The following is a 23363-nucleotide window of genomic DNA, read 5'->3' on the forward strand; positions in this document are numbered from 1 at the left end:
CAACAACGTGAACTACTAGATCTTCGCGTTTTGGGACATAATCTAAATTATTAGATTATGTCCCAAAACGCGAAGATCTAGTAGTTCACGTTGTTGCCGCGAATTGCACAGAAATAAATAAGTTAATAGGGTGGGGAGTTTTGCTGCATTTATTAAAAGTATCATCACTGACGATTGTAATGGTAGGTCCAGAATTAAAATCTAAATGCTGTACATTGCCCGATTGCATATCGCAGCAGAAAAAATAATCGCGTAGCATAAAACAAAGTTAAGGAACTTGTGATATACGGCGAATACCTGGCTTCCAGGATATCATAGGGCCATTCCGAGTTAGTCGATGTAGGTGTCACGTAAGTTTTTATAAAGTCCTTCATGTCCTCAAACGTATTCGCGTTGGAAATACACGCAATGTAAGCATGATCCACTATGCAATTCCCACTTATACGCTGTAGATTTAAACGGAAATATAACCCCAGTGCACCGCAAGTTTCCTTATGCTTAATACCGTCAATGTGATCTTCACAGTAGCTGGCGGCACAATCTCTACAAATCTTCAGCGAATGATCGACCAGTGTAAAGCAATCGACGCACTCCCTTGGATGCATGAACATTTACAACTCGTAGAGCTCAAGGTGACGTCCTAACTTCCGTTCCACTAGCAGCATATAGCTTCTCTTCTCATATGACCGCTCCATAACTGATCTACTGAACCCGTTTATGTAGTGGGTTCGCGTCACGACCACTATGGCTTTGCATAACGATTTGTGCTGCTCCCAGTGTTGCATCTGATGTTCCTTGCTGCAGTAGAAAATCGACTTGCAGGCACTGCACTTTATCAAAGGGACGTCATCACCAAACTGTTTGCAAACGTGGCACACGGTAGCGTTGAAAATGCCGTTGTAGTTGACATAATCTTGATTACTCGTCTCTGATTCCATTTCTTCTGACCGGTCTCGTTATGTTATATGACGTGGCTTTGTTCGATCTATAACAGAGAAGTACACGCAAAGTGGTATCTGGCTATATTTAAATAAACGGTCAGGTTTACTTACAATTAGTATATAAGTACACGCAGCGGTGGAATGTTTTGATCTCGCGGTCGTGCCTTGTGGCGCATGCGTAAATCGGGAACCTTCTTTTCAAGAGCACGTGTTCCGAAACGTATTATGGATACCGGAAGTTTGTACTTTACGTCACTTACCTAATATATAAAATGTAAATATTCTTTATGTTACAGTAATAAAAATAGCCTACGATATGTTACGACATATTTTTTGAAATTTATTTGTCCATAAAATAAGTTCACTTCTGTGCCAGAACTGCAAATAGTTCAATAAGTCTGTGCTGTAACTTACGGCGCAATGATTTTCCCCTTGCACCCGGTAACTGGGTATGAACCATAGACCTCTCACGTTGCGAATTCGACTGCTTCCCGAAAGAGAGTCACCTCGCTTTTCGATCCGACCAATCCCTTCCACCATGGATCCGACGGCGCGCGTGCCGTTATGAAATTCGATTATCACGCGTCAAGCGCGTGTTAACGCGCCTTGGGCAGCGAACGTTTCGCGCCTTTCCGTGAGCTTTACAGGGCCGTCCTGTATCAGGGCCGGCTCGTCTCGCCTTACAGTCCAAAAAATTTCTCGTACATACAATTGGGTGTATTAAATACATCTTGCTAACTGCAGAATTCTTCAATATATTCCTTTCTTTATAACAGAGAGACTATAGAGATGAATTTATCCATATAAGAGACATATATTCTGTAAATGCTCTGTAATTCTGTATCCTTATAAGCTGTATCCTACTAAATAGTTCTGTACAGCAAGAGTGACAAAGAAAGCTGTTTAGCAACGAGGAGATTCGCATGCTGACACGTCCGCGCGCTAACATCTCTGAAAAGAAATATTTTTCCGAAATGGTTTCTTCACCACAGGAACTTTATATAATACCCCTGCAGTAATTGTAATATTACCTAAAATGTCTTCAGTTGCAATCCCCCAATCCCCAACAGTAATACAACACAAATTTTGGAAAATAAAGAACTTAACAATTTCGTTGTAGAAATGATAATAAATCAACTAATCAGAATGATCTTCAATATCGCCAACGGTAATTAACAACCTTTCCTTGACCATACCTGGCATTTTTAATAAAGCAGAAAATACAGAAACGATGACAATCAATGTTGAACAGGAAATTTCAGGAAAATAGTGTGCAATGTATTATGTGAATAATACACGATACTTACACGACGAACGGGAGAATACAAGATTGCCTGGGACACTCGGGTACTGCCATTGTTTTGGTCATAGATAGTTTCATACATCTCTCACACAAGTGACATCAGAATTTTCAGAAATATCGGTGAAGAAAAATAATTAGCACTTAAATTCATACATGCCCAGTATTTATTATCATAATATAAGACTTCATTTCAAACAATTGACGCAAAATCTTGTCTTTGTCACAGAATTATATTACTTATTACTAAATTACTGTACCCACGTGTCAGCTATTATATTTATAATCCATTATGAAGTACTAGTATATGATACTATGATTCTACGTGTAAAAAAATGATTCCTAGGATTTTTAGATGATGAATATGCAAGCTCCCTGTGGGCTGTCCGGTCTAAATCTCTTTGTTTGCAGAAGCACCGTGATTTACGGTGACTGTTCATAAAAATGTTCTGCATGTTTTCCGTCGAGTGTATTAAACGTTTAGATAGATTTCACTTATGTCCTTCGTTTCCGGCGTGCTATGTGTTTTTCGGCAACACAGCTGACATTTTGTTAGTCGCTTGAATTACATTTAGTTACGGACAAAGACTCCTGTAGATAATTATACATAGTTATTCGTATACATCACTTTCGGTGGTATGGGAACTCTAATCGGTTGTAAACAAGCAAATGGATTCGGACGAGGTGGCCTACAGCCATCTATACGCCGGTGAGTCACTTACAAGTGCTGTCGGTAACTCGTCTAGAGGGTAAAAGGACTGGTTCACGTACCAAAACTCACCCCGTAGTCCGTAGTTGTTGGTTGACGATGCGAAGGGGATATCGTGGGGTTCTCGGGCGTCTAATCTGAAGAACCTGTCGACTATCGCGACAGGCTCCTCGATTTAAGAGATGATCGTGCGCGCGCTGAACCGCAATGTAAACAGAGCGTTTTGCCGCTCTACCGCCAAGAAAGTTGTCAGCTCCAACTCCGATGCGAGGAGAGAGTCGAGCGACGGCGCGGTCAAGGATTGGAGGGCGGAGCTGCACGACACCATGAAGGTCCTGCCGGATTTTGTCAGCGAGAGAGAGGAGGAGGTCATGGTGCGGGAGGTCGACCCTTACATGAAACGGCTGCGCTACGAATACTCGCACTGGGACAATGTCGGTAAACGCCCCGCCTGTCTACCTACCTGGAGCGTCATTCGTCTTGAATTGGCAAACATTTCGAATCTTCTTCGCAGGCGATACACGGCTACAGAGAGACCGAGTGGAGGAAGTGGAGCGAGGATAGCTCGCGGATCCTCGACAGAGTCCGCAGGGAGGCGTTCCCGCCGGAAACGTTGCACCTCTCGCTCGTGCATATACTGGACTTGGCTCCCGAGGGATGGATAAAGCCGCATATCGACAGTGTCAGGGTAAGGGCCGTCGCACAGAAAATTGCATAGCTACATATGCATAGCATAAGACCATCTGGACCAATGAGCATGTTATGTAAATCAATACGACGATTCAATGCTCGATGCTCGTTGGTTTACACGGTTCTTGTGCTATGAATATGCAGCTATGCAATTTTGCGATGGCCCTTACACGCTTCATTAGGATTTAGGGCCATCGCACAGAAAATTGCACAGTTGCCTATGCACAGCACAAGACAGTCTAGACCAATAAGCGTTTTATGAAGTAGCGAGAGCCAAGACCGAATGTTAACATGCCTCGGTGGCCGGATTGGTGAGACGCCCGCCAATGAGAAGGAGGTCCAGGTTGGAACCCTGGCTGAGGTATTATTTTTCGCAATAGACTTAAAATTAAAATTACTTAGACCAACTTACACTAACATCCTGCCTTGGCTCTTACTTCTCTATTACTTCGTATTTGTGTTTCCACATTAGAGCCTTGTGAACTTTATTAATTGTTTCTCTACGTTCTGCAGTTCTGCGGGGGCATCATTGCAGGATTGAGTCTGCTGAGCGACAGCGTGATGAGACTAGCGATGGAAGAGCACGAGAAAGAGCGCGTCGCGTGCTTCCTGTTACCAAGGAGGTCGCTATACATCATGAGGTTCGATTTTATCGCGGCTTAGCCCGGGTCTACAATAGGTGTAATAATTGATCAATCACAAGCGATTATTCTCCTTACTTCAGACTGTGATTGGTCAATTTCTTACGGCTTAAGGCTTACTACACCTATTGTAGACCCGGGCTTACTGTTTTAATTATTACCGGCGCCGTTGTAGACGTGTCCGTGCATTTCAGCGGCGTCGCGAGATACAAGTACAACCACGAGATCCTCAAATCCGAGGAATCGTACTTTGAGGGGCGGCACGTACCAAAGGGCAGGCGCATCTCTATAATATGCAGAAGCGAGGCTGATCCCGAAGTTACCTAATGCTGTTTGGATTACGCGATCCGGACGGCGCAGTGTAAAAAAATACCTCTGTAAATATTTGAAATTCACAAACGCAGCTGGGAGCAAGGCATCGTTAATAAAGTACATTGTTCGAAATCACCGCACTACGTGGACACGCGATAAAAACGCTTCTGTACTCGATCAATTCCGCATTACACTCGCGACAACAGCTGCGTTCGGCATTACAAATTTCGTAGTGCTCTTTGGCCGGCGTTCGTAGTCGATTCCTGTTTCAAAATGTTACAAATGTTAAGTGTTGTCTCAAGAGCCTACTACGGCTCTGCGATTGGTCGAGAACACGTTAAGAGTACACTTAAGATGGTCTTAAATATAAGAACGGACTACGAACACCGACCTTCCTCTTCGTCTTCTCTCGCTCGCTCGCTCGAACGCAAGAGAGCTGTTCGACGCTTCAGGCTGCGGTCGCACTTGATGCCGTAGTTGCTTCAAAGCGTTCTTCTTCTTTCTCTACCAAGAGGAAAGAGAAGAGCGCTTCAAAGCGTTCCTCTTTCTCTGCCAAAAGAACCGAGAAGAACGTTTCGAGGCATTCGCGGCCTCGGATTTGCGCTGCCGCGCGCACCTGTTGAAGCTCGCGCGCGTTCGAACTGCCCGCCGCGCGGCGGGCGGTCCGCGCGGGCAACGCCAGGTGGCGCCTGCGGCGGAGTCGCTCAACCGGCGTGGCGGCCATCTACGGGGTCGCCGCAACGTCGATGGCGGGGCCGTCGCGCAGGCTGTCGTACGAAACATGGCGTCCGCGAGGTTATTGCTGTGAGCGCCGTACCTTTTTCTACCGTTAAATGCGGCATCGTCGCGCGGACTCCGGCCTGGCGCGAAGCGTCGTGTCCTCGGGAGCGGCGAGGGCGTCCGCGTGAACCCCGCCGCCACCCGGGCGCCTCGGGGGGCCGCCCGTAGGCGCGATTGATCGGCAGGCGAGCGAGCGAGGTGGAGAGAGAGGAGACAGAGGAGCCCCCGTCAACACAGAGTGGGCGCTTGTGGGTATACACACCCGGACCGCGCGCAGGCACCGAGCCCGGGGACAGAGTTCCGCCGCGAGCGCGCGTCGCCACCGCCGCCGTCCCGGCCCGTGCTCGCGTCGCCGTTGAGCCGCGGGCCCGCGGCGAGCGTTCCCCAGGTAGGGCGAGCGGGGCGCCGCCGCCACCACCACCACAACACACGGATACGCGGACACGCGCCTCGGAATGCCGGTCCCCCCCGCGGCGAGATCGCTTTCGCACGCGGGGCAGTAAGGGCGCGAGCTCGGGGGATCCGTCGCGTTCCCGCCCCGCGCGGCCGCCCCTCGCGCGCGCCACCCGATCTCCGATGGGAAGCGGCGCGGCGGCACCGACGTGCTCGCGCATCGTACGACTCCGCAGCGCCCTGGCGCGGCTGGCGTAAGCGCGGCCGACGGTGATTCCGGAGGGCCACGGGACCGCGTCACGTCGTCGTCGTCGAGGATGCGCCCGGCGACGGGGCGATAATACGCTCGACGTTCGAGCCCGATGCATCCCTGGCGTCGGGAGCCGGCGAGGTAAACATTAGGCGGAGCAGTAAGAGGCGTCTCGCGCTTTCCCCGTCGCGTCATAACAAAGCGGCAAAGGTATCGCGCGGCGAGAGGGAACGGGTGTGACTTACGCTACAGAAGAGAGGCGCGAGGAGAGTATTGAGCCCATATGCCGCCAGCCGGGCTATCGGCGAGAGGCTTGTCTACCTTGATGGACCACGGACAACCGGATGCTCGTCATCGGAGCGAGCGTTTCCTACTCTACTCAGAGAATGGCTCCTCACATCCTCATAGTCCCAACACGGCCAACTCGTCGCCACGGTACCAGTACAACAGCAGAACCAATAGTCACACCACTAGGTAAGAGAAGCGGTTTCCCCCGGCGGCCGTAGACGTTCCGCGCACTCATGACAATCTCTTGTTGCAGTTACGGGTCCATATATGGACGCACTTCTAGCAACAATATGTCTGATAGCAGCGTTTCTGACACGCACAGCGGCGGAACTGCTAGAACCGTCTCCCAACAGACTAGTCCATCCCACGGTACACATTCCTCCTCCCAGTCGCGGCAGGACAACAGCTCCATCATCTTCACGGCCCTCTTCGATTATGTCGCCCAGGGGGAAGACGAGTTATCCCTGCAGAGAGGGGAGACTGTTGAGGTAGCTTGTTTCCAGATGACGTAGGTTGCGGTGTCGAACCGCGCCGCTACGAATGTTCCGAAGTGCCGCTCTTCTATCTTTTCTGATAGAAAAGGGAAGAGGGAGATTTCGAAACATTCGAGGCGACAGCTTGACCGCAGCCTTCGTGGCGTAAACGCGAGGGATTGTTGCAAGACACCAATGCTTGTTTCCCCGTGTCAGGTTTTGTCCAAGGACGCCAAGATCTCGGGCGACGAGGGATGGTGGACCGGGAAAATTCGCGGCAAGGTGGGAATTTTTCCGGCCAACTTCGTCGCGGAGGCAGAGAGCATCGACCGGGTGTCATCGGTGATCGACAAGGTCCACCCAATTGAGATCGACTTCGAGGAGCTGCAGCTGGAAGAAGTCATAGGGGTCGGAGGGTTTGGAAAGGTCTACAGGTACGCGTGTAAGCGAGTTTGTAAAATACGCGAAGAGCCATTACGTTTCGTGGAGCGGGTCCCAGCGCATCGCTTTTGAAACACCAGAAATAACTTGGAGGTATGAAGGTTCCGTCGTTATTGAATTCGTTTCCTCTCCCCAGGGGCTTCTGGAAGAAACGCGAGGTAGCCGTGAAGGCCGCGCGCCAAGACGCGGGCGAGGAGCCTAGTGTAACGTTGGAAAACGTACGGCAGGAAGCGAAGCTGTTCTGGTTGCTGAAGCACGAAAATATTGTGCAATTGGAAGGCGTGTGTTTAAAGATGCCCAACATGTGTCTCGTGATGGAGTACGCCCGCGGCGGCAGTCTCAACCGAGTTCTCAGCGGCAGGAAAATCAGGCCCGACGTGCTGGTCGATTGGGCGATACAGATTGCGAGAGGGATGGACTATCTTCACAACAAGGCGCCCATAGGTCTCATTCACAGGGATCTGAAAAGTTCCAACGGTAAGGTTTTCAATACCGATGACCAGAGGCGTGACATCTTAATGTTATCTTTATACGCAAAATATCGCAAAGCGTCCCAGGAACGTTTTTAATGTAGTTTCTTTACATTTTGGAATCTCCAGCTTCGTTTTGACGTGTTTTTAACACGCAAAGTAACGCAAAATTATCCTCAACGCGCAAAATAGCGTCTAAACAACGTCAAAAATTGCAATATTCCTTAGTAAACATTTCCAACGTCAATGTTGTATCCTAAACCAAAGAGATTTATGCCTAAGACTAGTTTTCTTTACTTTTTTTTTAGACATGTTACTGCTTTTGTAGCCTGAAAATGATATGTAATTTCAGTAATTTATTCCATACTATTTTAATATGTTGTTTTATGTTACATTTTTTAGCATATTTAGCCTTAATAAATGTCGTAACTTGTTCTATCGAAACATTAAGGCCCGGTTTCACCAACGTCGTTTAGCTTAAAGTTTAGCTTAGTTCGTTCTTCGCCTCTTTCTAAAGTAACAGTTGGAACGGGACAAAGAACGAATTAAAGTTTAAAGTTAAGCGACGTTGGTGAACCCGGGCCGAAGTCGTCTTATTGAAGCCCTGCCCACCTCTGGCCACGGCGTTATCAAAAACGTTATCAAAATAATGCAAAATCCGGAAAAACAAAACGCAAAAGTTGCCAAAAAATAACATAAAAATGTCGCACCTCTACTGATGACAATTAGCTTCGATGAAGGCGAGATTTTGTTGCTCTTATTGTTAATAATCTCTCTTCTACGTCGGCAGTGCTGCTGAGCGAGCCGATTGAAAACGACGACTTCCAATATAAGACCCTGAAGATCACGGACTTCGGTTTGGCGAGGGAGGTCTACAAGACGACTCGTATGTCTGCGGCGGGCACGTACGCCTGGATGGCGCCGGAAGTGATTAAAAAGAGTACTTTCAGCAAAGCTAGCGACGTATGGAGGTCAGTCCCCGTTGGCGAATTTGTTACTTAAAGACCTAACATTCCAAGAGAATCTTATAGTCGTTTCTTCGATTGCGCGCGCGCGCCTTCTGTTAAAGTATTTGAAATGTTCATTAACAGCTACGGCGTGTTACTGTGGGAACTTTTGACCGGGGAGACACCGTACAAGGGTATCGACGCTCTGGCTGTAGCGTACGGGGTTGCTGTCAATAAGTTGACTCTACCTATACCATCTACCTGCCCTCAGCCATGGAGTCTCCTCATGGAAGGTAAAAGATTCGTAGCACCTAAGCGAGCTCGAGATATTTCTGCTGAAATTGTTGTGCGCCCTGGACGGGTATAATACTGAAAGCGATCGTTGCACAGCGTGCTGGGCATCGGACAGCCATGCTCGGCCGGGATTCATGGACATCTTGGTGGCTCTGGACGAGGTGCGCAGTGCATTCGCGGCGACGCCACACGAATCTTTTCACACAATGCAGGAGAATTGGAGGCTGGAGATCGAACAAGTTCTGCATGGATTGCGCATGAAGGAAAAGGTACGCGGCTCCGTTTAACGTTACCCTCGCATATCAAACCATTTTCGTGTAAACGCACCATATAATTGTGCAACTTTGAATCCTATATATATGTACGTGTATACAAATATGCATAATGAATAACATTTCCAATCGTTATTTTAAACGCTCTGCAAAGGCATGCCGTTCTTTAGAAGAGGTAAGAAAAAAAGAGTTGGTAACGATATCGTTGTTAGAGAATTGTGTATTTATTTTCTCAATTTTTTTGTTAATTGAAAATAAATTACTGTAAGAGCAAATACGACGAAAGGTCTATTAAAGATTACAGTTGTGCCATTTCGAGTAAATAAATTTTTCTGACGTGCGTGCTTTCTTTCGTACTCGTAAAAGGAGCTGCGCTGTAGAGAAGAGGAATTGACGAAGGCACAGGTGCAACAGAAACAGAACGAGGAGCTTTTGAAGCAGCGGGAACAGGAATTGGCCGCCCGCGAGATAGCCATATTGGAGAGGGAGCTCACCGTGATGATCATCCAGCAGCAAAACACGCCTACGCCGAACAAGAGACGTGGCAAATTTAAGAAGTCGCGATTAAAATTGAATAAGAAGGAGCCGGGAAGCAATATTAGCGCCCCTTCGGGTAAGAGCGTCATCCGTCTCTCCCGCACTCTTACGCTACGATCCGTGGGCGATCGACGGATCGCTCACAGATTTATCTTTGTATTTTCTGCCTGAAGCGTACACATGTTAAACGTGAATTTAACACGGGGGCGTATTATTTAGATTTTCGTCACACAATCACCGTTCAGGACACGGCCTTGGCCGACCGAGGCAAAGTGAGGAACCCGTCGCGGCCGAACAGTCCTCCAGGCTCGCCCAGCATTCCGAGGCTCAGAGCGATCGCATGTGAGTAGCTTGTTACGTCGAGATACCGCTTTTAGTAGTACCGTGATTATGACGATGTATTGTGCAATATGAGTGACTTTACGAGCGAATCAAACGTATTGGAACCGTAATCGAACAATTTGAATGTAACACTGTTTGTACGTGGTAGACACTTTGTACTTTTATTCGTGTCGATATCTTTTTCGGCATGGTGTGCACAATCATTGTTTTTTTCCCTTTTTTTATTATTATTATTTCAAACATATGGATACTCTTCCGTTTTATTCTTTCTACTCTTGCAAAAACCACGATTACTTTGAGCTAATGTATTATTATAGAACGTACTGATTCAATTGCTGAAATTAGCGTGCACAGTTTACATTACCGTTTGATAGAGTCGCTTTTCGAAGAGTATATCCGTAAAGAAGCTTCATCTCCGCGCTGAATAAGCGAGGGAGATGCGAAGAGAGTAGTTAGTATCGTAGTGAGTAGCACTTTGTTTCTTTTTCTTTCCCCGTTTAGTACCGGCGGACGGAGTTAAGGGTAAGACTTGGGGACCGTCGACGCTTCATCAACGTGAGCGCGGGGCTATTATTCCCCAGCCGCCACTCCTCCCCGCCTCCCCTGGCGGCAAAGGCTGGTCCCGTTCCGCGCCAGATCTCGAAAAGACACCTCTGCGTACAGCCCTGTTGGCGAACGCGCACCGCTCCCCGCTTCTGCAGGAAATAGGTAACCCTACCACCAGAAAATTGTACTCCTCGGCCAATAACCTGATAGACAATCAGCCAGGATGTAGTAGCTATAACGATATGCCGCAAAGCTCGCTCGACAGCATCGCGCTGGGCGCGTTCTGCGACATCGGCGAGGACTTTGTCATTGTGGATAACGACATATACGAGTCCGTAGTCCTGCATAACAAAAATCCCCCGAACAATCTTAAGGCCCATTTCTCGGAGGAGCCCTCGATAATCAACGACGATTACCCGGTGAAGGCGGCAGGTCACCGCGCGGCCGCCACCGGGGGCGTAGTCTCGAAAGTCACGTCGCCCAAGTGCCAAAGGCCGCCCGAGTGGGAGCCCTCGTACTCCACGAATTTCGTGCAGAACGTGGCGTCCACTCTGGTGGGCACCGCGAAGCGGGTCAAGAGTAAGAAGCGCGACAGGAGTAAGTCGAAGGAGTCGAAGCGCCGGGACAGCTCGGAATCGCGGCTGGCGTCCCTGGCCGATTTCTTCCGGTCGCCGTCCGGCTCGCGTAAGAGCTCCCTCAATTCACCGCGTAGCGGCGAGAGAAAGAACTCGGTCACCATCAAAATTAACGACTACGACGGCCTGGAGTCGAGCCCCGAGAATTCGATCGGCGGCAAAAGCCAGCAGTCCCAGCACAAGTCGCGCATTTCCAAGAGCCCGCTGCGGGTGTTGAATAAGATGAAGACGTGGGGCAGCCGGGACGCGCTCGACGACAAAGCCGTCGCGGTTAAAGTGGAGTACAGTGTCCTGGAGAACGTAATATCCATGCCGCAACTGGGCCGTCGCGATTCGAGCGAGCAGCTGGGCAACGCCGGCGTCGCCGCGGTGCCCAGGTTTCTCGCGGCCAACTCACGCGAGGGGATAGACTTCGAGAGCCTCGAGTCGGAGCTGTGCAACTTTGACTCGGAGCACTCGAACGACAGCTCGAGGTCCAAGAGCTCGTTGGGGCCGTACCACGAGACGACGACGGCGGGCTCCAGGCACAAAAGGTCGCCGACCGCTTTCGAGTTGGACGTGTCGCCCGCGAACCCGATCCCCGCCGTCCCCGCGTACCGCTTAGACTACGGCATCGAGATGAATTCCTTTTCGCATCACAAGTCCAGAAGTAACGAATACTTGCGCAGCTGCGACGGCGACAGCGTCGCGCAAACGTCGCCTGGTTGCCTCCAAGAGGGGAACGATCATCAGAGCCCGCGTGCCAATTACAGTCCAAAGAGAAGTCTGCCCGCGTCTCCCCCGGATCACACCGGTTTCTGTCGCTCGACCTCCGAAGATACCGACGTCGTGTCTAAGAAATTCGCTGGCGAACAATACCCGAGGAAGGGCGACAAGTAGTCGTTCGCGGCGGCTTCGACCAAAACGGATGTACTCCCGCGACTTTTGCACACATACAGGGCGTTCCCGTGCGTGCTGCGCTTTTTCAATCTCCCAACAATTCCAAAACTCGGTTCCCATTCCTCCCGGGGGAGGGGATCGCACGCGCGCGCCTAGTGTCCGCGATCTGTCGCGAAGAAAGCGCAGCCCTGGTCACGAATGCCCTGTATCCCGCAGGAACGCAAGTAGAGCCTGCAGCTCGAAACGCATTTCGATGGCATGCCTCCTTTTCGCCGCACATTTCTCCCTACATGGTATTTGAATGACTCTGGTACTGATCGTGTGTTTCTATTCTATCGCAGGCCTCTCTGAGGAAAGCATCTACCACACCCGTAAGTTTTCTCTTCACGCAACAGTTGTTACGTCATACTTCTTCATTAATGTTCTCTCCATCCACCCTAGTTTCCTCCTATCTAGACTTTTGTTTCGAACTTTTGATCTTTTCCTTTTCTTTTATTATTATTTTTTAATCTAACGACGGTTTGTATTGCGTATTGTAAAGCCAAGGCAAAGATCTCAAGTAGACGATGTCTCTTTTACTTTCGTAACTGAACGTTTTTGCAATGAATCGCCTGATCACGTAGTTATTAGCTATCGCTTAATGGTTGATCACATAGTGATAATGCATGCGTACACCGATGATCGACAGTGTCTTTCTCCCATTGTCTCCGCCAATTCGTTTTGTGGACGATGCAATTAGACTTCGTTCTGGATGAACTGTACGGACTTCTCGTGGACGTCTGATTTCGTTGGCCCCAATCCCGCTACGTCTCGCGTCCATTATAATATATTCCCAGATCGTTTTGTCGGGTCTCCTGTGCAGCGTGAACTTATTCAGACTTGCGAGGTGGTTTGGATTAGATTCGGTAAGGGACCAGGATTTTAGAAATTTAAGTTTAACTCCCCCCCCCCCTCACCTTTTTACCCCCCACTCTACGACGAGAAACGCGTGGTGCATTTACGAGGGCTTTTGAACTATCGAAAGTATATCGAGCGTGGACGCACCCCTGAAAAGTTTATGCAGAGGGCACGGACTTGTTTCTTTTCGTTTTTTTTTACTCCCTCCCTTCACCCCGTACGCGTTATATAATTTACGAATTATTTATCCTAATTTAAGCCGATGTGATACTCGTAGTCCGAGTAAGCTAAAATCTAATAATATTAAAAAAAAGAATATATATATTACACATATATATATATATATATATATGTATACACAGTCTTTCTGGTGTTGGTTCTTTTCTGATATTTATCTGGAAGACATAACATTTCTAACAAGCAGATCTAACAGCCCACTACTACGCGAAAGAGAGTCACACGCTTCGTCCATTACCGCAAAGTTCAACTTTAACGGTACTGTTTTCACATTGGAGCGTTGTCAGGTTGTATGTCTGCATAGTCATAATTTTATTAAATGAAACGAAATCAAAATTACATCACACGCACACACACACACACACACACATATATTGTATAGGTATATGAAGAGAGCGAGAGAGCGAGAGTGAGAGAGAGAAAGAGAGAGAGAAAGAGAGAAAGTATATATTTGTTAACGTAGCCCCCTTCTTATTTCGTTGTCTTATGTGCATTTAGATCGATTGCAAATTTAATTAATTGTTAAATACTTCCAGCGAATTGTTCGTTTCTGTACTATTTGTTATGCCAAACTTCCAACGTTTCCGAGAGCAAAGATTTTTTGCACACGTCACATTCGATACACGGAGCCCACACGCACACACTTGTATTTAGAAATAGAAATTTTTTTCAATAAAACCTTTTCAGTTGGACACGTTGAATTTTGTTTTTTCGTTTTGCTGCATTTTTTTTACGCTCGGTCTGTGACGATAATTGCTTTCTTATAGCCGACGGCGGCGGATTGTCGGAATAATATATTTCTTGTACCGCCCTTTTCTCGTGCACACCTGTAGGAATTTTAGACGATTATTTCTTTTTTTATTCATAATCAAGAGTACAACGGACTGTACATTCGTCGCTTACGACTGTGCCGTGTGATGTAAACGGAATTATACAGTGTGCCAAGAAAGAGACAGCCGAGCGTAAAAAAAAAATAATCCTTGCATGCTTCCAGTAGGATCCTAACTGTTAACTCCGATTGGGTTTGGTTCCTTTCTCCTCCTCAGGTCCTAGGCTCGCTAATGAGTATAAATATTACTCGCGTGTTACGTTCCGTTTTTTGACAAGTTGCGAGAAATAGGAGCCGCAAACGTTACCCGTCTGGTCGTGAACGCTTCTCTGCTACGGTTAAATCCGGCTTCATGTGACTTTGTTCCTAGTCGTTTTTGTTTCTAGTCGGGAGAGAGTTGAACAGGCGAAATGAGAAAAAGAACGTTCGTAAGTAGAAAGTCTACAAGACAGTATCTGTAACAGTAATTTGTCCGATTAATTGCAGACTATCCTAAGTAGCGTTTGGAATGCTCCGTATTTTAGATGTGAGTCACAATGCCTTTCGGATTTACCTCTAGACAACTTTGAACGTAGTATGTATCGCACGAAGTCTACACATTACGACAGAGATTAGTAGAAAACGTTTATCTTGTGCGTTGAACTTTGCTTCTATTTGTAAAAATTGGCCAAGCCCGATATCTGCAGTCAAGGTACATGAAATTGAAAACGTCACGTGAAATACAAAGAGATTAAAAGGATGTGTTTGATTACCAATTACCTGTTGACTTAGCCAATTTTTGATACATGCCTTGTACGCTGTACAATATCGGTGCGTACCTTTTAACGGGGCTTGTTCCTAGTGCCAGACAAGTAGAAACAACTAATGCGTGAAGATAATACTTGATTATACATTTTTTTTACATTTTTACCTGCTTGCATGCATGAATAATAATAATAATTAGTTAATAAGATGACTAAGGATGCGGATTGTCGCGCTACTAAACAGTCCAAGTTCTGAATGTAAAATGCCCAAATACGATATTGATTAGAGATTCAATTAATCGCGTGGACAAGGTAAGCGGTACATTTTCCCGATCTTGCTTACGAGTTTCAAGAGCGGGAAGTGAAACAAGGGGCGTACGTTACGCTCTTACGAATGAAAAGTTAATTCGTCAGTTATCCTTGTAGATTCGCTTTAACGATCCTATTACTCTCGCGAGCGGACCGTGCGAGTGCTGCGCCCGTCATCGCCTGTCGAAAAGAAAAAAACACAACCTGAATGTCTTTTATAGATTATACAGCATTACCGCCCGACCTGTCGGCCGACTGGATAACGTCGGAGTATCCTCCGAAGCCCGGGCTGACCGGGCCCTACATCATGCCGATGCCCGTTCCCATGCCCACCCTCTACAACGGCGAAACGAAAAAACCAAAGCTAAGCATAGTCGAGCTGGTATTGTACAACATCGCGGCGATGCTGGCCGGCGTGGCCACCGGCTACGACGTGAGAATGTCGAACATATCCCCGATACATCCGCGCCTGTACCCACGGACGGGCGAGTGCGACGAGGATCAGCCAAGGTGGTGGTTTCAGGCGGACACCGGATCGAATCGCAACTCCTACCTCGGCGCCGATTACGAGTTCAGCTCGAGCAGCGGCTATCCGCACAACACTTATCACGGACGGGCACACCATTGCAGGTAATCTGGCAGAAAAAGAATATATATATATATTTTTTTCTTTTTTAAAGGAAAGAGGAAGTGATATTATGCAAAGGTAGTTGGTTAGTTTAGCTTACGCATGAAACGACAGCTACTCTATTCACGTAGGTTGACGCAATTATCATTGCAGACCGTTCCTGAGTAACATGGGTGGCATAGCGCCCGGCCTTCCAACCGTGGCGATGCCAGACAAGCCGTTGCGCTTTACAGATTCCCCACAGCATTACACGAGCAGCACGACGGGTTCCAACGCCCCGACGCCGAGCCCGAGAAGGAAGAGCAGCAGCAGCACCAGCAACGAGGATGCGTACTCGCACGACGCGGCCCGCGTCGATCGTATAGAGAGGGTGCCGACGATATACATGGGGAACGTCGCCCCGTTCCCGGATTACGGGCCGCCAATGTACACCGTCGTACCGCCGGAGTATTATCGGCCCCCTGAACCGACGTATTTCATACCTGCGGAGTATCAGTGAGTATTAATAAGATACGTATCGGAATAGTCGCGAAATCGCTGATGGAACTTTAGGTGGCGTACGAATGAACTTGGCCGAATTAGTTTCTTTTAGATTGTAGAGACAGTTTTGGAAACCGACTTGGGGAAATCAAAGTCGCACGACAGAGTAGTACGAGGAGCGCGGTGTCAGATCAATAAGAGACTTCTCGTTGTTTTCAGCGACCGGATGCTCGAGTGCCCCGAGTTCCCGCACGCGTACGACAATCCGAGCAGCATGAACAGCCCGGCCAGGCCGGTGTCCAGGCTTTTGCCTTACACGCATCACCGCACCTCGTCGAACGTCTCCAACGCCAGCACGTCGAGCCAGAGCAACGTCAACCCGACGTTCCGGCTGGAGGACGAGGACGACTACGGCGTGTACTCGCCGATACCGTATTACCAGCGACCTTCGAACGTTATATCCAACCTGGCGACGACGTACGGCGCGAGCATACTCAATCACGAATACGGCTCGCCGTTGTTGACACGCCAGAACTCCCACGACTCCAACTCCAATTCCGGCGAGCGGCCGAGCAACCTGGAGGTGGTGACGCGGCTGCGCTCGAGCCTGAAACGGTCCAGTTACAATCCGTACAACTCGCCGAGCAAGAGCGTGAGCAAAAACAACTCCGGCTCGGGCACACCGACGAATCCGACGCCGCCGGACTCGCTCACGTCCGAGGACTCGAGCTACGTCTCCGCCAAGGACAGTCAGATCTCCATCAGCCGGGTGCGTTTCTCGCCGGTGACGTTCGATCGCGACGGCGTGTCCGCGCGCGACGTCCACAGAGAAACTCTGCTGGACATCCCGGTTCACGGTCAGAGCCAGGATTCCACGGTGCCGTTGCAGGCCAATCGGCGGCTCAATCGAAACAGGAAACCGAGCATCTCGGAGCTTGAGAGGGAATTCTTGTCATAGCACTGGCTTATTTAAAGCCGCGCGGCTCCCTTTCATGTGGAACCAGCTGGACCGAGCGGGTTCGTCGATATTTTATCAATTTATCGATATTTCTAGCGAATGGTAGTCCTAGGATCCGATCTCTTTACGCCTCCGATTATACAATCGCGATTACGTAACCTTATGATCGTCGACCGGAAGAAGAATTTGCAAAACGAATTGTACGTTATCGAAGCACTGCCTCCCGCGGACGATGATAGCAGTTCACTAACAAGTCTGGGAATCAACATTCCATACAACACACAGTCCACGTAAAACGTAGCGTAATACGTGATTGGGCGGATTTTTAATTTGGTAACGTTAATGATATTTGATATACGCGTGTACATGTAGCACGGGCGAAGATTGCAACGCGTCGTGATATATATATATATTCAAATTGCATATTACTCCGAGAATAGATACTTTTCTGTAGAATATAAAATGTATTTTACCGTTTCAACTGTTAACAACAGAGACTTCGATTAAAATAGAATTGATTTTCCTTTTGACGCTGATGCAAAATTCACAGATTGACAGTTAATATAGAATATTGATGCATACGGGAGATACCGTGTATACCAATATTCTCCCAATCAATGATAATTTGTATATAGAATGAGGTAATAACTATTACCATAATATCGTTTAAAATTCTATTGTATATTTTATATGTTGAAGACAATTGCATACTAATTAATCTTTAATCAGGTAATTAAAAATTAATTAACAAAATATATATGTATTAAAGATAATATATTAAATTAAATTAATTTAAAGAGATGAAAAGTTTTAGATCTCGTAGGCGACTTGGAAAATAAAAGTTATCGTCATAGGCTGACGTTTTGTATAGCATGCAACTTTTGTTAGACAAATCCTCTGTTACGACTTTTGAGGTACCGAAAGTAATAATTGCCTCAGTCTATGTAACGATATCGTTGAATAAGCAAATCATCAGTCGAAATTATGCAATTTGACGGTTCTTTGTGGTTTATCGAGACATTCCAGAAGCGCGTTATATGAGCATTTCGAGATAGAGAGAATTTATCAGGATGTGTATGTATGTAATATACAATTCCATTAGTAAGATTACGGAAGGGAACGAAGACGGGCGTTCTTTTCTTCGGCAACTACCGCATTAGCGGCGTAATGGCGTATTCGCTTTCGATATTGAAATCGTATCTCAGCGTAACGAAAGTTGTAAGTTGTTTCTCGCATTTAGTACGAAGTTACGTTCGGTATGTTCCTTGCGTAACGAAACTCTGGTGATATTCGGCTTGGCGCAATAATGAAAACATTCCAAGGAGATTTGCTGGAACGTAAGGAATTGCTCTACGCAGTGCGGAATTAACCACTTCGTCGGACTTTGAATTGATGCGAGCTTAGATGCTCGCGCTTTTCGATACTCGAAAGTCTCCCCGACGTTACTTCTCCCAGAGTTTGTGATAGATGCCAACGGAGTGAACGTCAATTCCGCATTGTTTAAGCTGGTCCAGTTAGGACGAGGATAGGCTTTCTTTGCGTGCTGAACTTTTGTCAGATATTGTGCGTTTAAATAACGCGTATACTTGACGATTTTACTTTTAATTTTCCTACTAGGAGGTACCGGCAGCAAGTGAAAAATTGTATCGATTTTCGTGCGTTTTGTGTAACTTAAACGAGCAATTAATTCTAAATACGCAATGGCAGCTCGAGTATTGTATATTAATAGAGATGCGTTACGGTTGTATTTTTTTTTTAGACGGATCAATCGGTTCGAGCTGAAGAACAATCACTATTTATAATCTAATTTTATGTACTTTACAAGAATACGGACAGCTACAAAGTATTAGTTGTAGTATTATGTACTTAGCCGAACTTTCCCGCGATTACGTATTAATCTTATACAGTATTTCCGATATAATCTCTCTCCTTCTCATCGCAATCAGTGTAACTAGTCATTGTAATTGTATTTCAAGTTGTACCATTGTCATTTTGATAGCGATACGATTCCATTTTCCTTCGTCTCTCGTGATGGTCGTCTAAATTAAGAAATTAGACAGAACTGTCTACATTGTCGATATACTCGCTTTTTTCAACACTCCTGTTTGCGGACTTGTATGGTGTCTCTGTAACTTTAAGAGATTCGTGTGCTGATGAAAAGGAAAATGTTGCTGTGCCGCTGTTAAAATAGTGCCTCTGCTCAATGATACGTTCATCGTCGTTCTGTTGCAATGCACAATTGGAGAGATGTACACGATTAATACATCCACCCCAGGTACTTCCACCCCTCGGTCGCGTAAGTCGACGTAATTCGGAAGTGTATCGATTGATAAGTACGCTTAGTAAAATGCGGAGGACGTGTACAGTAAGCATCTTCGACGTTTAAATGTGAATTATATGTGTCGTAGCGATACATGATGAAACGGTCGCACCTTGCGCAGCTGTCACGCTTCTTTTGTACCTTATGAAAACAGTGCGCCGCTCTACGCGAGCGAACCGCGCGTCTGTAGAAAGTATCTAAAGCGTGAGTCGCGTGCAGATAAATACACAACATGCAGCTGTGCAAAACGCGAGGTGTATTCTTCGGTAGAATCGTTGTGGAACGAAGATTCTTCTAATGAACGTTGTATATATAGCAAAGAAGGAAACGCTGAATGTTCAAGTAGCGACTACTCAATACATTCCTTATACAGCTGACGCGTGTTGTACGACGTCCACGACGCTCCCCCGAGAGATGTAGACAAAGGCGTCGGGTCTGCTTCGTGGATATCTTCGCGCCGCATTGCACCAATAACGAGTATCTCGATGCGGCAATACGGGGTACCGAATCAAGCGTGTCGAGGGGGAGAGCGAGTCTCCGCCACCTTTCTTCGATTGATATCGTTCAGAATCTATATTAATATTAAAAACGCTTGCGTACCTCGTGCTGCGTGCTCTACGTGCCCCGAATGTACATACGAACCGCTGAGTAATGTATTAGAACGCGACGCACGTAATCTTAATCTATTGGCATTACGAGATGATAGGGGAGAAACGCTCGAATTTAGTTTTGAACCTTGTAAACTAATCAAAGTTACTTACGCTATCTTTACGCCGCATTCGAAGCAATCAAAATGTCTTGTTTGTACTGTATCAACCTCACGTAGCGTATAACGAAGTCACGGATTCTTTTATCTTCTTCGTCGTGAAAGCTGCTTCTCGTTTACACTGTTTTCCTAAATGACGATCATCAGTATTGTAGATGTATGTTGTGCGATGTACATACGTGAAATGTGTTAGAAGAAAGAGGATTCTTTTTCTTGGTAGTTTTACCGTGTACGTTTGACTATAGCGAAGAAGAATGAGCAGAAAATCAGTTACCAATGACATTTTTCTGGCAGATAATTTTACAAGGGCAACTGAGAGATACATTTGATGACTCCGAAGTCTTTCTTAGGCAGAAAAACGTGGAGCCGTCGAACATTACGTTTACGCATTTTACAAAAAAGAAAACTTGCAATATTAATTGACTCTTCTCTTTTCATATATGTGATAATTTTATCGAATTATACGGGCAATGGGCGAATTATCTCTTTCTTGCAATACATTTAATGAGTATATCTTTCTACGCTGTGCGAAGGTATTTCTGCGGTGCTAATATCACGTACTTAAATACGTTAAATAAGTGACACATAGAAATTCAAAATGCTTCCAAGGTAATTGAGAGAGAGAGAGAGAGAGAGAGAGAGAGAGAGAGAGAGAGAGAGAGAGAGAGAGAGAGTGTGTGTGTGTGTGTGTGTGTGTGTGTATGTATGCGCGAGCGTGAGAGAGAATGTTTGATGAAGTGTTAGTGAATGCTGATATTTGAGAATAATTGTTCATACGTATATATACACACGATAATAATTATATAATTTTTAATTATACAAAAATATAAAATGTTCGCGGCAGCTATTATTGTGTAATGGCGTATCCGTCGCCGACAGTGCTAGTCTAAGCTATATTTATTTTTTATATATATAACAAACACCTTAGCGTAGAGATTAAGGAGATAAGAATCCGATTTTATACTTTATTAGAGAGTATTTACGGAATATGTTTGACTCGTTGGGCAGAACGTGTATAAGGGACGTGTGTTCAGAATAATTCTATATACATATGTATATATAAAAATTATATATACATATATACATATACATATAAATACATACGTGAGATAAATTACGTTGTATCATATCAAATGCAACTATAAGGTCTCCGATATATATATGTGATGATATATATATGTATACATATATCATTATGTATACATATCAGTCTATAAATATATCTCGCTGTAAAAAAAAACTCAATAAATTTATCATGTATCGTTCGTATGATATACATTAATAACATATACCAATGATAGTAATTTATAATTTTCCTTTAGATATCTTCTTGATATAATGTAACGCTAGTTTATGGGACTTAAAATTATATAAGGGAAATAAATTTCTTCCTTTAAACGATTAATGCTTTCGACGTTAAATATTCGATGTACAATACTGAATATTTTTACATACTTTTATTCCCTTTCTCTCTGCCATTTGTTACATACACGACGCACCCTCTCTTTGATACAAGATAAATTTATGAAATTTACGTAGGGGAAACGAACATACGGATGTGAACCGCAAACGTAATGCGAGATTCTCTTTAACACTTGTTTTTATGTAATATACGATATGCAACTCACGTTTACAATGTAGTCCTCACTAGTTTAGTTAGACCTAACGAGTGGACATCACCGAATCAAGGCACTGAAACAAAAAAAAATACTCATCAGCCTCGTGGAACATATGATACTACAGGATCCCGTTGCTCTCTGAACTGCTGTTTCTGATGTCGCATTTAAAAAGTGTAAATATATATACTTTACGACGTAACGGATTGTATTAAGATTGCATGCCGCTTGCGCGAAATTAGCAAATTGTACAATAACGACCACGACCAAGACGATTAATTGTAAACGAATTGTCTCATCGATGTACACACAGTCTGTGCTGTGGTAGCTCCTCTTTGTACGCTTCTGGCGTGTGTAGAAAGTTTAACGTAATGTATTTCATAAATATGATAAACGATTTATCGGCGCGGGGCTATCACAGTTTGGTATATACATATAAATACGAAATTAAGTTTTTTCCGCCGGTATTCTTTTGTAATACATGAACTGTAAAGAACGTAGGACGCAACTCGTCAAGTCGCAGGCAATTCATTTAAGCATGGAGTAACTCTGTAGTTTCTAAGTATGTTTAAGCTAAGTGCAATGTGTTCCACGTGTATTTAAGTGAGAATAATGAATCGCTTCGGTGCGCGCCTTAAAGTAAACGAGAAACATCGCGAAAACTCAAAGCTTTCGACGGGAAATTCTTCAATGTAACATAATAACTTTCACAGCGGCGATTATCGCGCGAGAGTCGAGGAATACTTACTTTTCATTCGGGAATCGAATTTTTTTATCGATCTCCTGGGCGACGATGTGTAGATTGCCAAGCACGACGAGCGAAGTCGCGCAGGATCGTTTTTATCTACAAGCAGGGAGTGAAATGATATAACAGACGAGAATAAATATATATTAATTTCACGACAAATTCCCGAGAGCTCGATTGTTTAAATGCGGAAAATATATCGTAATAATATATTCTGTCTTCGATTTTTTAATGTGTTGTCTCTACTCCTAACGAACAACTCGAGATTCAGAACAAGTATTTGTATCATGTCTGACCTGCACTAAAAGTTCATGTATTTTTCCAATTACTGTACATTACACTATAAATATTAATTATAAATATTAAAAATTATAAATATTAACTGGAGTATATAAAAATGATAATAATAATAAAGTAGGTTTATTATTTTATTATTTTAGTATATTATTACTATGGTAATGTTTTACGAATTATAAATAATATGTGTTATACTTACTCTTAATTTTTCCTTATGATTATTTTATTAATATTATATTAATAAATCATTTCAAATAACAGCATCAATAGTTTTAGCTCTATGGACGATCATTTTGCGTTTTCCACAAATATTCCTACGAAACTCTTCAACAACTTAGAATTGTTATCCAAACTTCGGCTCAGCCTGCAAAGTAATTAAAAATTAATTTTAAGTATAT

At 45.4% G+C, this 23363-nt stretch overlaps 2 protein-coding genes and 1 pseudogene across 2 annotated transcripts; 2 read left to right on the plus strand and 1 right to left on the minus strand.

Annotated features, from left to right (window-relative positions):
* Nucleotides 1-1474, minus strand: part of LOC105563188 — a 4971-nt pseudogene extending 3497 nt beyond the window's left edge.
* Nucleotides 1475-2988: 1514 nt separating this feature from the next.
* On the plus strand, nt 2989-4728 carry LOC105563128 (alpha-ketoglutarate-dependent dioxygenase alkB homolog 7, mitochondrial). The gene is made up of 4 exons (XM_012014452.1): nt 2989-3384; nt 3465-3638; nt 4154-4281; nt 4476-4728. Exons 1-4 carry the CDS (start codon nt 3133-3135, stop codon nt 4606-4608), a joined length of 687 nt encoding a protein of 228 aa, XP_011869842.1. The 5' UTR covers nt 2989-3132; the 3' UTR covers nt 4609-4728.
* A 1339-nt stretch (nt 4729-6067) lies between these two features.
* On the plus strand, nt 6068-22878 carry LOC105563129 (mitogen-activated protein kinase kinase kinase 11-like). The gene is made up of 14 exons (XM_012014453.1): nt 6068-6490; nt 6558-6792; nt 6994-7211; nt 7355-7695; nt 8479-8659; nt 8780-8928; nt 9026-9198; nt 9568-9814; nt 9958-10080; nt 10582-10788; nt 12482-12511; nt 15377-15785; nt 15937-16278; nt 16483-22878. The coding sequence occupies exons 1-14, from the start codon at nt 6300-6302 to the stop codon at nt 17219-17221; spliced, it is 3585 nt and encodes a 1194-aa protein (XP_011869843.1). The 5' UTR covers nt 6068-6299; the 3' UTR covers nt 17222-22878.
* Nucleotides 22879-23363: the final 485 nt, after the last annotated feature.

This window comes from Vollenhovia emeryi, unplaced genomic scaffold (genome assembly GCF_000949405.1).
Source record: "Vollenhovia emeryi isolate VEMERY1.0 unplaced genomic scaffold, V.emery_V1.0 DF939180.1, whole genome shotgun sequence".
Taxonomy (NCBI): Eukaryota; Metazoa; Arthropoda; class Insecta; order Hymenoptera; family Formicidae; genus Vollenhovia; species Vollenhovia emeryi.